Source organism: Phodopus roborovskii, unplaced genomic scaffold, assembly GCF_943737965.1.
Source record: "Phodopus roborovskii unplaced genomic scaffold, PHOROB, whole genome shotgun sequence".
NCBI lineage: Eukaryota > Metazoa > Chordata > Mammalia > Rodentia > Cricetidae > Phodopus > Phodopus roborovskii.
In genome coordinates, this window is record NW_026126558.1 from 2609662 (window position 1) to 2627451 (window position 17790).

At 45.2% G+C, this 17790-nt stretch overlaps 1 protein-coding gene across 2 annotated transcripts in view; it reads left to right on the forward strand.

Annotated features, from left to right (window-relative positions):
- Nucleotides 1-17790, forward strand: part of Tarbp1 (TAR (HIV-1) RNA binding protein 1) — a 54194-nt gene that overhangs the window by 30447 nt on the left and 5957 nt on the right. For both annotated transcript variants that reach the window (XM_051201346.1, XM_051201347.1), the window contains exons 15-24: nt 1632-1846; nt 2446-2707; nt 2799-2987; nt 5519-5712; nt 5859-5930; nt 9275-9395; nt 10780-10890; nt 12855-13004; nt 13367-13453; nt 15623-15819. In XM_051201346.1, the coding sequence (XP_051057303.1) occupies nt 1632-1846; nt 2446-2707; nt 2799-2987; nt 5519-5712; nt 5859-5930; nt 9275-9395; nt 10780-10890; nt 12855-13004; nt 13367-13453; nt 15623-15819 (1598 nt within the window). The remainder of the gene's footprint in view (nt 1-1631; nt 1847-2445; nt 2708-2798; nt 2988-5518; nt 5713-5858; nt 5931-9274; nt 9396-10779; nt 10891-12854; nt 13005-13366; nt 13454-15622; nt 15820-17790) is intronic.

Here is a 17790-nt window from a genome sequence, read left to right on the forward strand (position 1 = left end):
GGCGTGTTTGTCTAACAGTACAGTGGAAACACTAATTTATGTTCACATGCTGAGGAACCATTGTAGGAACACAGTCAATTCTTTATCTTCTGTAACTGAGCCTAAGGTTCTGTAAGAGCTGAAAACTCTGTATACACAACCGTGCTCATAAGATAAAATAGTCTCAGTCTGGGCCCAGGTGTGTGGCAGTGTTCATTGGCTTTGTGTGGCATTAAAGTCAAGATGAGAGTTCTGTGTGTTCAGAACCAAGGCTGCGTGAAGTCCCACAATATGGACAAGCATAGCATAAACACTTCAGACATGTTTGATTTTTGATGAGTTTGAGTCACTGTGCATTCAGAAACCTCTGACTGTTGTCAGGGTTTTCATGACCGCCACCTTCAGTTATACAACACCGGTGGGGTCACAGCCTGTAGTCTAGGATACTTTTGTGCTGGTGTGTGCTTTACCACTGAGCAGTATCAGTGCTCTCCCACCCCATCCTATTTAAACTTGGAGACAGAGTCTTACTAGATTACTCAGGCTGACCTTGAACTCATGATCCTCCTGCCTCAGCCCTCTGAGTAGCTGGCGTTATAGGCCCATGCCTTCATAGCCAACAATTCTTCAGTCTTAAAATGACCTCATTGCGGATATGGGAGTGTCTTAGCTCCTCTGCTCACACTGGCCCAGCACAGAACCCTTTCACCAGCTTTAAATCACCGCTTCCATATTTGGCTTCCTTCCTTGGCTTCCAGGCCAGTTGTCCACCCTTTCTCCCTGTTCCCATGGTGCCCTGTGCTGCAGCTGCCCTGGAAAACTACTTACTTAGAGCTTCTCTGCCACAAGTGTGTGCTCCTTACTTACCTGACAGGTGACTTAAAGGAAGGGTTCTGTCTTGCTTAGCATCTAAGAGACAAGTGTTATAATGGGGGAGGCGTGGTGTGGTGGCTCCTTGTCAGTGACAGTATGGGCAGAGAGCTCTTGACATCATAGCAAACCAGGAAGTAAAGAGCTCCTACCAGAACTGTCTTCAAGGCCTACCCCATAGTGACCCACCCCTGATGAGTAGGATTCCACAACGACCCAAACAGTACCTGGGTGTTTTCACACTTAGAGGTAGCACCTCCTACCTGAGGTTTCCCTCTGGCTTGGCCCTCCCAGGAGAGTGAGTGGTAGCCTCTGTTCCTTCATTTTCCCTGTGTCCCTCATGACTACACAGGGATATTTGTTTCTTTCTTCATAGTTTGTGTTGTAATTTATGCAGATATGTCTGCACTGGATTTTAGTACCCATAGGCATTTCTTAAACATAACAGAGAAAGACAGATTGGTTAGAAGCCCAATTTAGAGGCTGGCCCCTGGTTTTGAACCCTGATGAAACCAGGGCATTGTTACTCTTAGGCAGCTGATCTGCCATATAAGGTCTAGGCAGCCCTTACTATAGAGGATGAATTTTTCTCTTACATGCTGAGTGCTAACTGCCATTTTAAACTGGCAGAGAGCCATACACTTGAACTTCTTTTATTCCACCGATGTTTGGCATCAGCAAGAAGGGAGGCAGGGCATGAGGTGTTGCAGTCTTGCAGCCCCGGTCTCCTCAGACTGAGACCTGGTTGCCTTGCATCATCAGGGTTGTTCTGTCCTCTGCAGGAGCCAATCCTGGGTCATCAGGTGCAGAGAGCAGTTAGCATGGCTACCCTGGCAGCTCTGTGTGAAGCTGTGGACCAGCATCCAGTGCTGCAGCTGGATTCTCCTGATGCTGAGCCCATGATCAGGTTCCTGTCAACTCTTCCGCTCAATCAAATGCTGCAGAAGCCCCGTTCAGAGGAACAGAACAGCTGTGTGCATCCCTTGGAGAATGGCAGGTGAATGAGGAACATCTTGGTTAAGGGGTAACAATCTGGTTTTTGTTACAGTTGTGGTCATTTGAGATCCCTGATGGTGCTCATGGAATAGTGGGATTGGGGAAATGAGGCTCTATTTTGGATGAGTGCACCATTAGGTTTTTGATCTCCCTTGTCAGAAATGTGCTGACCTGCCTTAGTTTTCAGGGAGTCTCTCAAGGTTGTAGAAATTCCTTGCAGAACATGTAAGTCTGTGGAGTTGTTTCAGTGTTTAGTGCTTAGGTTGTTTGATATATCTGGTGTGTATAGCCTTTGTCTCGGTCTGTTTCGGTTGCTGAAACAGTATGTCTGAGCCTGGATAGCTTATAAGGGAAGATTTATGATGTTGGAGATGTTTATAAACATGGCACCAGGATCCACCTGGATCCTGGAGAGGGAGAGCTACATGGTGCCTTACTTCCTGATGGAAAAGTTGGAAGAGCCCTCACTCCCAGTTCCCTCCCTCCCAGCTCTGAACCACCCATCTGCTTGCCTCTATAAGGAACAGCGCCACATGCCAAAGAAACGAAGATGGATTTGGGAAAGTAAGCGGCTTAGAATCTTTCTTTTAAACATTTCAGTGTTTTTGAAGAGTCATCATCTTCTCAAGGATGGGGGAAAATAGTGGCACAGTACCTACACGATCAATGGGTCTGCCTCTCCTTCCTGCTGAGAAAGTGCTGCCCCCGTATTCCAGCCACAGACAGTGACATGCTGGAGTGCTTTTTCCCTGCCGTCGAGATGCCTGTGCAGACCCTGCAGTCGGCCCTGGATGTCCTCACGGTCCTCCCAGCAGGCCGCATCTTACCTGTGTTCCGCTGCATGGAGGTGCTGGTTCCCCAGGTGAGAAGGAGGGAAAGGTGAGTTGGGTGTGATGAAGAAACAGCAGCATTTCTGAGGTTGACCACTGTGTGTTTTCACCCCCTCCTGCCAGCTCCTGACTTCCGAGGAGTCACTCTGCGTAGAATCTTTTGACATGGCTTGGAAAATTATATCTTCCTTGAGCAACACTCAGCTGACGTTCTGGCCTAATTTAAAAGCTTTCGTTCACTTTGTTTTTAATAATGAAATTCTTAGCATTGCTGCAAAACTCAAGGGCCAGGGATACTTCAAAATAAAAGAGGTAACTTTGTTTCTCTTTGCGTTTTGTGCAGTGTGTAAGACAAGAGAAGGAAGAGGTGTGTTTGTAACCAAGTAGTAGGACTGGGCCTTTGCTCTCAGAATATGTCTTGCGTAAGATGAGGAGATATGACAGAGACAGGAGGCTCAGGGTGGGGCCCGACTCCCACCTGCCCTGCTGTGTCATTTACTTCCTGCTGCTGTGACCAGATAGTTCATAGACAATACTTGAGGAGAGGTTGGTTTCAGGGGATATAGTCCATTGTGACAGGGAAGAAATGTGACTGCTCCCTCTGTAATGGAAGGAGAAGGAAGCAGCAACTCCAGACAAGTCAGTGTACCAGGAAGCAGAACAGACTAAAGCAGGGCTGGTGTTTACCTCTCAAAAGTGCCACCTTTCAAAACATCACCACAAGATATACAAAGGGGTCATAACACATGAGCCTATGGGGACACTTTACAGCTCTTCTCACATGTTCAAACAGTATTTAAGATCTCACAGCTGAGTGTGGCAGTGCATGCTTTTAATCCTAACACCTAGGAGGTAGAAGCCAGTGGATCTCTTTAAGTTTGCCAACAACCTGGTTTACATGTTGATTGCCAGGACAGCCAAAGCTACATGGTGAGACCCCGTGTCAAAACAAACAACAACAAAACCAGACTTGATTCACTTGGCAAGTTAAGGATTGAGAACTCGGGAGGCCTAGCCCTCCCCTCTTTTAGAGAATTGGGTAGCCTGGAAGCACCATTCCTCCTGTAGGAGGGCAAGAACATGATGCCGAGCTGAGCTGGTGTGCTTTGACACTGACAGGGACTGAAGGACGTGGCAGGCACCTTTTGTCCTTGTTCTTACGTTGTACTTTCATTTCTCTTTAAATCAGATGTAGAGAAATACATCTGTGATGTGAACGCCTTTTTGTTTTCTGGAGGTATGGACAACCCCTGAACTTGAGGCTTCACCACCCATAGATTAGCCAATAAATAGGAATATCTGAGGGCCAGAGAGATGGCTCAGCAAAGATGCTTGCTGCCAAGTCTAAAATCCAGAGTTGAATTGCACCTACCTGATAAAAGTTGAGAGTAACTTCTGAATGTTATCTTCTGTCTTCCACATGTATCGTGTGTATACCCTTCCCAAAAGAAATGAATGTAAAATATTTTACCATTTAAGAAAAGAATACTTGAAAAATGTTTGCCTCAGTACTGCCTTTTTGATATTTATAAAAATATGACAACCATTTTTACTGTATTTTATATTATCAGTAATCTAGAGATTACTAGGAACAGGGTGCCAGCCTTTGGATACTGCAATATGACATCACTATCTATAGACACATAGGGATATCGTATCTGTCCTGGGACAGCTGCAGCCATGGGCCCAGGTTGTATGTCTGATCTAAAGTTACCATAATGTTCCCATGTGCAGGCTCCATTCAGACTGCACACTGTATTATATAAACAGGGCTTGTAGCCTCTGCAGATTTTGCCATCCAGGGGCATTCTGGGGCAGTTCCCCTGGGCTATGAGGGGGGGCTCATATTTATATTTGAAGCTACTCCTTCAGCAGGGAGGATGACTCAATGGGATTCCATCCTGCTAGAGATTCAGGTTGCTTCCTGTTCCTCTTCTTGATCCATGCTGCCCCTTCTGCCCACTGTAGAACACAGCAGGAGACTGGTCTTCGCCTCTTGAAACATTGAGGTCATAGTTTTGCAGGGACGGGCTGCCTTCTCCTTCTCTGTCCTTGTCACATGTCTCTCCTGGAGAGTTGTGGATGAAAGTTCTGTCAGGAATTCTGGATTTAACACAAACTCTTGAAACACTAGGATTTAGCAATCCACAATCAGGGTTCGTCTGACATTCAAGTAGAGTTTAGTTTGGGATTTTTCAGATAAATTTATCACACAACTCCCATTTACCATGTCAGCAAATGAATATGCTACACATAAAAGGAAAGGGCTCTCCAGCAGGTCCTGAGAATTTTGTTTTCCACCTTGATACTCCTTTGTAGGTTGACATTCTGCATTCAATATATATATATACAGGGTTTGGGACCAGGCTCTGTGTCCAACTGAAAGAAGTAGATTTTTTTTTTCTTGGCTCACAGTTTGAGGACACAGTCCATCACAGAGGGCAAGGCATGGCAGTGGGAACATGAGGCAGCTGGTCACACGGCTGCCACAGTCAGGAGACAGAGGGATAAATGCAAATCTCAGCTCACTTCCTCCTTTTAATTCAGCCTAGGACCCCGGCCTGGAGAGGGCCACCACCACATTCAGAGTGGATCTCTGTCTTCATTTAAACATCCTCATAGGCACTCATAGACATGTGTCTCCATTCTACATCCTTCAAGTTGACTTATTTAAAGATTAACCATCCCAGGCCAGGAGGGCTTGTTTCTTTAGGAACCATCATCAGGAAGTGATTGTTTTTAGTGAAACTATTACGCTGCTAATTTTAATCATTACTGTGCTGCTAATTTTCTTTTTAACTCGCTTGGTCAGAGGTTAACCTGAGTGTTATGTTTCATTTCAGATTATGTGCAAGATAATTGAAATGTCCTCCATGAAAACAGGGGTCTTCAATATTCTGATCTGTCACTGCTGCCAATCCTGGATAGCAGCTGCTTCTGGTGGGTCCCACAGCGGCTTGTTCTCCAATGCTAAGGATTACAGTGAACTTGTCCTGGAGGCTTGTGTGTTTGGAACAGTGTTTAGGCGCGATCAGAGGTAAAAATGTCACCATGTCAACTTGTTACACATGGGTGGAGTTACATCTGTGCTGAGCTTTCAACCAGGAGGTTGTAGTATTAACTTTGGGGCTTTAATACTTTTCCTCTTCTGAATCTAATTTTTTTTCTTTTCACACTTTTAAGACTTATTCAGGATGTTCAAACCTTCATAGAAAACCTTGGACAAGACTGTGCGGCAAACATCGTCATAGAGAAGTAAGTGCACCCCGTTTCCTGTGTCTTGATGCAAGTGAAACATTATGCTTGACTTAACTCCTATGGTAGTCTTTATTCGTAACAAGTAAAAAAGTTTTACTTATTTTTATTTTATTTTATATGTATGGGTTTTTTTCCTGTATGGATGTCTGTACCACATGCATGCCTAGTGTCCTCAGACCTTAGAAGAGGGTGTTGGATCATTACATCTAGTTCAGTGAAGAAGCTGTATTAATTTGTGATCATCATCATCATATTTGTGGCTGAATATTTGACAAACAACTTAAGAGAGGTTCGGGGGATACAGTACATCATGGCTTTAGGATAGGCTAATGGCTGTGGCATTAAGAATGTGATAGCAGAGAGAAATGGGAAGTGAAGCGGGGCTGTAATTTTTTTTTTCTTATTTTACATATCGATCTCAGTTCCTTCTCCCTCCTATCCTCCCATGCCCCCTTACTCCCTCTCCATCCCATTCCCCACCCACTGCAAAGAGGGTGAGGCCTTCCAGGAGGGATCAACAAAATCTGTCAAGTCACTTGGAGTAGGGCCTAGGCCCTGCCTCTAGGCTAAGGGAGTATCCCTCCATGGGGAATGGGCTCACAAAGTCCTTTTGTGCACCTGGGATAAATCCTGGTTCTACTGTCAGAGGTCCCTTAGACTGCTCAGGCCTTCTAACTGAGACCCATGTTCAGGGGGTCTGGGTTGGTCCAATGCTGGTTTCCCAGCTATCAATTTGGGGTCCATGAGCTCTCCCCTGTTCAGGTTCGCTGTCTCTGGGGATCTCTGCAGCCTAGTCTTAACCCCTTTGCTCATCACTCCTCCCTCTCTGCAACTGGACTCCAGGAGTTCGGCTCAGTGTTTTATCGCGGTTTAATAAGGATCAGGTTAAACAATTAGTTATTCAGGGAGAAATAACTCACAACATAGACAGGTGAACACCAGTAGGTTCCTGCTTCCATGAATGCCTCTGGAAGTCCTCCTGTCCCTGTGCTGCTTGCAAGAGAGAGCGTGCCCCCCCCCCCCCCACCTAGTTCCCCAGGTCACTTCCGCCGCTGGCTCCACCCACCAATGGGCAGAAAAACCTACTCCTTACAGTGTTTAGCTGCGGGTGTCTGCTTCTATCTCCCATCAGCTACTAGATGAGGGCCCTATGATGGCATGTAAGTTAGTCATCAATCTCATTATTAGGGAAGGGCATTTAAGGTAGCCTCTCCACTATTGCTCAGATTGTTAGTTGGGGTCATCCTTGTAGGTCTTGTAGTCAGTTTTCTCTTCAGACCTATAATGACTCCCTCTATTATGGTATCTCTTCTTGCTCTCGGCTATTCATCTCTGGGCTCAATCTTCCTGGTCCCTCATGTTCTCCTCTTCCCTCCTCTTCTCCCCTTCTCTTTCTCCTAACTCCCTCTCCACTCACTGACACACACCCCCTCCCAATATGCTCAGGAGATCATGTCCCTTTCCCCTTCTGTAGGGGGCCTTGCATGACTCTCTCAGGGTCCTCCTTGTATCCTAGCTTCTCTGGTGGTGTAATTTAAGTCCAAATGGATCAAAGACCTCAACATAAATCCCACCATACAGGGCTGTAAATCTGAAGGCCAGTTCCCAGTGACCCACCTCCTCCAGCTAGGCCTTGCCTCCCCAAGGTTCCACAGACTCCATAATGGGGCCACCCCTTCGAACAGGCCTTTAACACATGAACCTGAGAGGCAATTTCCCAACAAAACCATAACATAAGCCTTCAAAATGTGTTTAAAATAATAATATTCTATGCTCATATATTTTATTTATATCTTCACATTTTCTAAGTTAATAAACTTTCAAAAATTGAGTGAAGTCTAGTCCAAGTAAAGACTTGATCAGATAACATAAGCCCCTCCTCCTCTTTGGGGGAAGGGCTCTGGGTGGAGGCGGTCATGTATGCTTTATTCTGTAACCCTTTATTTGGATATAAAATTTATCGGATTCATATTTACCATTTTAACAAGTTAATATGTTACACACAAAAATAGAATGAATGAAAGGCTCTGGGATTTTGAAGCCCTTTCATTGAAGAGTAGTTAATGTACAAAAATTCGTACATAATTGATGTGTGTAGCTGACGAGTGTGGGATAGGCCATGAGGAAGGTGTACTCTAGGTAGATTGCTCTTATGTGATTGGATGTAAATGTATTTGTTTTTACATGGTGGAAGGGGTGGGGTATGTGCCATGGCTCAGACGTGGAGGCCAGGGAATGGCGCTGTGGAGCCAATTCTCTCCGCCTGCCTTAGTGGGTTTGCAGTGTGGACTCAGGCTTGTGTGTCAAATGCCTTTACCCAGCAAGCCATTTCTCTCCAGCCCAAAATTGAAAATTTTGGAGCTTATCAAATACTTTAAAGGTCTTGTTTTGTCATCGTCTTTTAAAAACCTGCACACGGAGTTGAAGGCGTCACGTCATTTATTGTGATTTTAGAGTTAAGGCCAATAAGTGATTACTGTGAATATTTATAATGGGTGTTCACTTCAGAGCTAGTGGTATCTGAAGTCATCCGCCATACTTCCTTAAATGTGAGCATTGTTATAATTGTTTTCAAGACATTTGCTTATGTGTGTCTGTGTGTATTTGTGTATGGGTATGTGCATGTGAGTGCAGGTATCTAAAAGTGCCGGAAGAGAGTGTATGCCCTGGAGCTGGCATTCTAGGCAATCGTGAGCTTCCCGATGTGGGTGTTGGGAACTGAACTCGGGTGGATAGATGCTTAGTACATCCTCTTAAACACCAAGCCAGCTCTCCAGCCCAGTGAATTGTTTCGATTCCTTTTGTTTGCTGAGCTGTTTTAACATAGTAGTGAGTGTCACTTTCTAGTGGGTGTTGCCAGGTGCTTATTGTTACATCCGAGTAATGCTTATTAACATTGTAAGAGTTAACTCAAACTTTGGAAATACTAACAGTTTCACTTTGCTACAGTTGTGCAGATTCAGAGCACTTCCTGTGTACCAGAATCAGGGACAGGCCATGTAGTTGAGAGCCCATGTTCTTGTTGTCTTAATCTTACTAGGGTCTGGGTCTGCTGTGGCATCATTGATAGAGACAGGTTTATTTTTTGTTTTTTTGTATGTGTGGGGGGGAGGGGGATGGGATCTCGAGGTCTGGGTGGATTTGTGCCCATTCTGTGCTATTCTCCTGTAAAATATTTGTTTGTTATAATCTGTTGCCTCCCAGTTCAAAAGTACAGACCTACTTAATCTCAGGCACTTTTTAGGGGAGGATTTGGTACTTGTGATGGCATTTTCTACAAACAGTGAATGTGTTTTTCTATTTCTAAAACATTAACATAGCTTATCATTTTATGTTTTAAGCACTAAGAGAGAAGATTATTATGTGAGAATTTGTGCTGTTAAATTCTTGTGTCTGCTAGATGGCTCCGACATATCCCACAGATTATTTATAGAAGATCTTGCCCTCAAACTCCTGGATAAGGTAAGGAGGAGCCTTTGTCCTCCTTTGAATTAACTCTGCTTTCAACAGGCCATGGTCTAGCTCTTACCCTTTATTTGACCTGAACACGTGGAAACAACATGGAACATACAGTAATTCTAAACATATGTTATCACAGGCAGCCTGACTGTAATGTCCTGTAGTTTTGGTTAAGGCTTAGTTAGTACCTACCTTCCTACCTCAGTTTCTCTGGTTTGGTTCTCTTGGCCTTGCAGTCTTCACCTGTGTATCTTTGGTTGCGGGTCCAAAGTGATGTGTTACTGCACACACACACACTATGTATGTATGGAATGGAACAAGCCAGCAGACATGCAGGAAGGGCACACCAAGAGGGTCTAAGGATCCCTGAGATACTGCTGTGTTAGTTACTGTTCTTATTGCCAAAAGCAACTTGAGGAAAGCAGGGTTTGTTCTGGCTCCTGGTTTGAAGAGTATAATCCATAGTAAGCAGGAGGCACAAATGTGGCGGCTCTGGTGAGTTAATGTTTAGGAAGCTGAGAGAGGTGAATGTCAGTGTTCAGTTCACTGTCTCCTCTAGGCAGTGCATGACCCCAGCCCATCAGATCACACAGCCCACATTTAGAGTGGGTCTTCTCACCGCCACCTAATCTAGAAACTCCCTCACAGACATGCTTGGCGGTGTCTGTCTTTGGTGATTCTGTATGATTCTGCATGTTCGCTCTCTGACCTTGTGCTTGCTTGAGTGACTGGGGAAACCACTTAGTCACATGTCTTAAAACAGGACTGTTTCCTGCAGGGAGAAGGTCAGCTTTGGTGGCTTAAACCTAGGAAGTACTTTTACAAACAAACCCTCCGGTCCTCCCACGTGTGAATTGGATGTGATGAGGGGGTTGGAGTCTCAGAGGAAGTGGTGTTTTATTGACTTCCTCAAGGCTGATAGAATTGAAAGTGGAGGCGCAGAGCTTCATTAGAAAGGTCACGGTGAGGTGAGGTGCAGGCAAACCCACCATAAATGGAAATGGCCCTGGAGGTGGCCTACTGACTTTTCAGACGGGTGTATAACATTCTTCAGTGGCTTCTTGGCTCAGCAGCGACTGGTGACAAGAGTCACCACCCTCGAGGAGTCAAAGCCATCGCTTAATAGTAGAAAAGGAGTCTGAGCTCAGACAAGTTCTGTGCTGCCGACAGCCTGGGTGCTGCCATCCTGTGTCTAGAGGTGTCATTGATTGTTTGACTTCTTGCTGGCATTGGAACTGAGTTGCAGATTCAAATTCAAATAGGACAGAGGGGGCAGAAGCAGAAGTGAGTGTAATGTTGCTTGGTAACACCTTTCAGATTTGAAGTTGTCACCGATACTGTCGGGATGGTAGGTGGCTTACTGCTGATTTCCACCCTATTTCCCCAGGATGAGTCGGCATCCAGGTCCAGAACTCGATACCATGAGAACTCCCTGCAGCACCGGGTGAAGAACCGGGTGTGGCAGACTCTGCTTGTCCTGTTCCCCAGATTTGATCAGGTGTGATAGTTTTCATACCCTGTTATATTGCTTTCATTAAAAAACAAAAACAAAAACAAAAAAAAAAAAAAACTTGAAGCAGAGGCCTGGTCTGTATAATGAGTTCAAGGACAGCCAGGACTACACAGTGAAACCTTGTCTCAAAAAACAAAACATTCTGTGTATGAGAGAAAGAGAGGACAGACAGACAGACAGACAGACAGACAGACAGACAGTGAGAAGCTGCCTGCTGTCAAGCAGGACAGTCTGACTTCAGTTCTTAGGACCCATGTGGTAGAAGGAGAGAACTGACTCCCAAAAGTTGTCCTGATTTCTTGTGTGTGCACACACACATAAACACAAACACACACACATAAACACAAACACACACACACACACACACACACAAACTGAATGTAGTTTTTTAAAAATGAGTATCTTTGCCATTTTTCTTCCAAAAGTCATTATTTAAGAATGATTTCCTCTTTAAAATAAATAAGAGGCATTATTTTTAAATATGCTTCTATAAATAGTCTTTTCACTTGATACTCACACATGGTCACCACTCAGGCAGAAGTATGATTGTGAAGAGAAGGGAGGGAGGGAGAGGTGAATTTGGAGCTCAAGGTCTAGGCTAGAGAATAGCCAGGGATGGGAGCTGAGAGACCAGAGGGTAGGTGGATGACACAGTGTCAGGAAAACAACTTCCAGATGTTGTTTCTGTGCTTTTGGGGCCCAAGGGTGAAATAAGGCTGCTTATGAGTGCTGCCACGTAAACACATAACTGAGTGTGAGTATGTGAGTGTGTATGCATGTGTGTGTGCGTGAGAGTGAGTGTACATGTGTGCGTGTGAGAGTGTGTGAGTGTGCTTGAGAAGGGGTGTGCATATGTTTGTGTGTGCGCGCGTGGAGTGAGTGTGTGAGAGTGAGTGTGCATGTGTGTGTGATTGTGTGTAAGAGTGAATGTACGTGTGTGAAAGAGTACGTGAGAGTGAGTGTGCATGTGTGAGAGAGTGCATGAGAGTGAGTGTGCATGTGTGCGTGTTTGAGAGTGAGTGTGCGTGCGTATGTGTGGTGTGTGTGCATGTGTGCGTGTGTGAGAGTGTTTGAGAGAGTGTGCATGTGTGCGTGTGTGAGAGTGTGTGTGTGTGTGTGTGTGTGTGTGTAGGGGGCACAACCACAAGCTTGGATGGTGGGATGGACTTGAGGTCACTCCTCAACACCCACATAAAAATTGAGGTGTGGTGGCACACCCTATCATCCCATTACTTAGGAGTTGGAGATGGGAGGATCCCTATGGCTTGCCAGTCAGTCAGTCTAATCAAAGTGAAGAAGCCTGGAGTCAGTGAGAGTGAGAGACCCTGCCTCAAAAAATGAGGTAGAAAGTGATCGAAGAAAACACCAAACATGAAGACATGTATGTGCACACATCCACATGCACTTAGAAGTACTTGCAGTCCTCGCATACATGAACATTTACACACACAGAAATAAAGTAAATACACACACATGTACGTCTACATATACGTGTGTGTGTGTGTGTGTGTGTATGGAAATTATTAGACTTTCATATCTTTGCCTTTCCCTGTAAAAACCTAGCTGATTGAAACCTTTGTTATAGGATTGATGCCTAAGTAAACCGTGAAGTGCTCAGTAGAAATGCTCTAGCACAAAGTCAGTCTTTTTATTTTATTTTATGTGTATGTGTTTGCCTGCATATATGTCTGTGTTTGCCTGCATATATGTCTGTGTACTGTGTGTGTGCAGCGCCCACAGAGGCCAAGAGGGTGTTGGATCCCCTAAAATGGAGGGACAGATGGCTGTGAACTGCCATCAGTTCTGGGAAGTGAACCCAGCAGGTCTTCAGCAAGGGCAGCCGGTGCTCTTAACCACTCAGCCATCTCTCCACACTCTCCAGTTGGAGAGTTTTTTTAAAATGAAAAGGAATAGCATGTTAACAATTTAATTTATGCTTTCTCCCTCAGAACTTCTTGAATGGGATTATCGATAAGATTTTCCATGCCGGTTTCACCAACAATCAAGCATCCATAAAGTATTTTATTGAGTGGATTATTATATTGATTCTTCATAAATTCCCTCAGTTTCTTCCAAAGTTCTGGGATTGTTTTTCTTATGTAAGTAAGGAGTTTCTCCATACTGTTCTGAACTGTGTGGAGATTGTGTCTACAACCTTGGATGTAATAGGGTACTGTCCTTGGGCCAGTGAGATGCACAGCCCCTCTGCCTGTGCCTCACCTGCTCCTTCTCCAGTTACCTCTGTGTACTGACCCCAGTGCCCACTCCTGCCACTGCGCTGCACTGGGCTACAGGGAGTGCCCCTCCTCTTTGGTTTCGGTCCTGTGCCCCATACCTGGCAAGCCCAAGCTACTTCAGGGAAGAGGGCAGTCTGCCTCCCACCTCTGCCTGCCCGGGGTCCAGCAGCCTTTACTCACAGATAAGCCCAAAATGACAATTTCTCTACCTCATCTTCTATCAGGGTGAAGAAAAACTTAAAACAAGCATTTGTACATTTTTATCTGTTTTATCACATTTGGACATCATCATTCAGAATATTCCAGAAAAGGTGAGTTTGAATTATTTGCAGGAAGAATTTATGAACTTGGTGTTCTGAAAAGGACAATTTGGAGCCTTTTCTTTTCATGACTAGTTATCTTTAAAAATATGTATCTTCATTTTTTATTAGTTCCTTAAGAATTTTATACAATGCGGTTTGATCATATCCACCCCTTCCCCACCCCTCCCTGATCTGCCCTCTCCCCTGTCTACCCCAAAACTATCAGGTATTCTTGTGGGGTTTTCAGTTCTCCCTCCCCTTCCCTGCTGCTGTGCGAGGGAAAGCTGTTCTCACATACACGCCTAGCACACAGCAGGTTCACAGGGGGTTCCTGTTGGTATGAATGGCTTTTATTTTCATACCAGTTAAACACGTTTGCCTTTTTGCATTCCTGCAGTGCTCCCAGACCTACCCCCCCTTAATGTTCTCTTTATTTATTTTTTATTTTTTTTTTTAAATAGAACTCATTAAGTCCTATTGTGCTGCCCATATGTTCCTGGGTGTGGTGCCATCCCCCAGAGGGTGGATGATGAACTAGGGCCCATACTCTTAAAGAAAGTTGACTCTTCCTCTTTCAGAAGCTGCCACTGTCAACAGCTTCTCAGCTGGGATGGGGGCTCATAAGCCCCTCCTGAATGGAGAGTCTTTAGCAAAATGCTGGTGCAAAACAGACTTAGGAGTAGTCACATAGAGTCCATGTGCCCAGTCCCTCTGTTTCCTCACTTTAGAGTTTACTTCTCCCTATGCCCTCCCTGTATTGGCTCTTGCCAATACTTGCATATACAGATGGCAGTTTGTGTAGTTGTTTCTAACAGAGGGATGGCTGTATGTGCCATCTGTGTGTGTGTGTGTGTGGGGTGAACATATGTGTAGTCTGTGATTTTTTTAAATACTTTTTTCTTTTTTAAAATTAGATTTATTCAATTTATTTTATGAATATTTTGCCTGTACAAATGTATGTACACTATGTCTATGCTTGGTGCCCACAAAAATCAGAAGAGGCATTGGATTCCCTAGAACAGAAGTTACATGTAGTTATGAGTAGCCATGTATGTGCTGGGAATCAAACTCAGGTCCTATGCAAGAACAACAAATGTTCTTAACCTCTGAACCTTCTCTCTAGCCTCAATTTCTTTTATTTTCTTCGTGTGTGTGTGTGTGTGTGTGTGTGTGTGTGTGTGTGTGTGTGTGTGTGTATGTGTGTGTGCCATAGTAACTGAGGTCAGGGAACAATTTTATAGAGTCAGTTCTATCTTCCCACCTGGGTCCCAGGGATTGAACTCAGGTCATTAGGCTTTCTGAACCATCTGGTGCCTGGGTATGTGTGCACGTGTTCCTGTGTGTAATTTCTCTCAGCAATGTTATCCTGAAAAGACAGTGGCCCTAGATGATTGTTTATGGCATCCTGAATGAGGCATCTGGTTTATCCTACTTGGGGATAGTTGCATTGTGTAGGTAATCATTGTGTTATATCTGGCAGCCCATTCTGACATGGTTGCTGTCCAGCCAGTTGTAGCTGATTGTGGGGCTCACAGCCAGTTCAGCCCCTCGTGCAGATCCAGGTGACCTTGTGTAGAGGTAGAGCATCAGATGGCTTGAGGACCGAGGAAAAGACCCTGCAGTCTTCTCGTGACTTGTTCAATTGTTTAATACAGGGCTCACATAGCCCAGGTTTACCCCAAACTCCTGGTCACCCTACTGCTCCCCTCAAGTATCCCATACCTGCTTGCCTTCCCCCACTTCTTAGTTTTGCTTCTGTGTGGCTCAAGGTTGCTGTTAGGAGTTTAGGAGCTCAGCAGTCCGTGGAGAAAGGTGGATACCCCCGGTTCTCCGAAAGTGAGGCCCCCATAGGATACAATCTTAACTTTTCAGCCTAGGGCATGTAATAAGGTGCAGTCACATTTCTGGAACATAATGGCTGTGTCAGTCTAGCATGAAGATCCATGTCAACTTAGGTGGTAGGAGAAGGGGACATACTGCAGCCATTACAAAGATGAGGACCCTGGAAACTTTTCCTTGAGACAGTTGTGAGTATTGCTGAGCTCATTTGCCCAGAAGGAAGATGCAGCCCATCGGCCAGGCCACTGAAAAGCTTGGCAGAGCTGGTCACAGCTGCCCCATCGGTCCTCCAGGCCTTACAGTCTTATTCATGCTGCCACGTCCACCCTGTCTTTCCAGAGGCTGGTTCTGAGGCAGGCCCTCACCATTGCCCTGCAGTGGTGTCTGAGCCACAACTTCAGCGTTCGACTCTACGCTCTGGTAGCTCTCAAGAAGGCCTGGCATCTGTGTAAAGCACTGCAGTTTGAAGAGTGTGACGCCTGGACCACAGTCATCGAGTGCAGTCTCAGCCAAGCAGAAAGCATGCATGGAGCAGGGTGAGGACACTTCATGGCTCCGATCTTCCCAGCAGAGCCTAGAGGAGCTTGGCCAGCCCCATGCAGCAGATAGTGCTAAGCTATACAGATTGATGAAGATCCCAGGCTGGGGTTATATACTTTTTCCTCATCCTTTATTTGAGCCTTGTGAACTCCCAGCTCTGCTCCTAGCACAGCCAGCAGTCTGGAGGCACCTGAACTGATCCCAGAGCTGCCCCTCACCCCTCTGCCACCTACTTCCAGCCAGGCATTGCTTTTTGTGGTGAGATCATGACTGTTCAGTACTGAGCTGTTTTCCCTGCCTATTCATCCTAAAATCCCTGGTCCCTAAAAACAGTTGGCTCAGATCCCATATATAATAATAGTAGTAATAATAATAATAGTTATTATTAGATCCCATATATCATTATGATGATGATGAGCAAGAACACATCCTTTATGGTGTCACTTTTATCTTTGTAACTCCTGGTCCCAAATGGGAACATCACACTTTCTTTGTTCTTTAAGGGCCTGTCCTTCTTAGACCCTCCTGTATCAGGCACACACCTCGGCAAGCCAGGGGCACAGAATAGAGAGGACTCTGAAGCAGTCACCAGTGCACAGGTTTTTCATTGGGTGATAGGAATATTGAGGGCACCATGACAAATGCAGACCCTCTTCCTTTGGCTTAGGGAAGTCCTTTACCCAACATGATCTGTGCCTTCCAAAGGAAGAACAGAATACTAGTGAGTGAAGAGGAGAGACTTCTGGGCAAGAGAAGCAGCTGTGGGAACTGGAGACTGGAGGCAGGAGGGACCCTGGAGGAAGTCAGTCTGGGAGACGTGGGACAAGTTATCTAGATACACAGAGAAGAGTTGGAGTCAGGATGAAAGTGACCGGTACTTACAGGCTTTGCCTTTGTGTGAGATCCGGTCCAAGGCAGTGGGAATAGTGGGAGGGAAGCTGCTACTCAGACCTGAGGCTGGTGAAGGGTTTAATAGACAGGGGTGAGGCCAGAGTATGGGTGAAGCAGGCCCAATGCTGGGAGATTACACTGCCAGTGTCAATGGGCATGGATCCTACATTACAACGTGTTTGGCATGCAAGTGGCAAATATGTGTTACATTGATGGGGTAGGTTTTTGGAGTCCATTATTTTCTGTGTTTAGATATTTGGAATGTTTAAAGTACTTCATGTCATTCATTTTTCAAAAACACGGGTGAGGAAGGTGAAGTACCAGGAACTTACACAGAACACTCTTTAAAGAGTAAAGTATAGGAAGTCTCATAGCCTGGAAGTTCTGCAGTTTGGGGTTGATGGTCCCAATTCTAAAATGCTTGTCCTGTCACATGACTTTGGCCTTTCATACCTGGTGGCTGGATTAGAATTCATCCTCACTCATAGTCGATGCGTTTGGTTTTTGAGGATGGATACTTTTCAGCTGTGTCACGTGCCGTTAGAGTAAAAACCGTGGCTTATGTAAGATTTGCTCTCTATGAGGAAAAGGTCCACTGCCAGGCAGAGACACAGGGATCCTAACCCCAGAGGTTCCAAGTGCTGGCAAATGATGGGTGACTTTGGTCTGTACCATGTGATTGAGATTCAAACCAGCCTCCACACTCTACTGGACAGTGTCTGGTTTTTACTCTGTTAGTTGGTTTTGTATGATTTAGAAAGCATTACTTAGTTTCTCTTTGAGTTCCATTTCAAAATATAAAATCCTGTTGGCTAGCTGCATATACACATTCTGGAGGAGATGAGACCTGGGGTCAAGCCCCAGTTATGCAAAAACAACAAGGCAAAACTTTGTTGCTTTGCTATGTGTTTTTGATAGCGTCTTGGTCTGTAGCTCATTCTGGCTTTATTCTCCTGATGATCCATCCTCCTGCCTATCTGCTGAGTGTTGGAATTGCAGGTGAGGACCACAATGCCTGTCTTAAAAGAAGAAAAAAGCTAGGTGTAGCTGCAAATATCTATAAGCCCAGCACATAG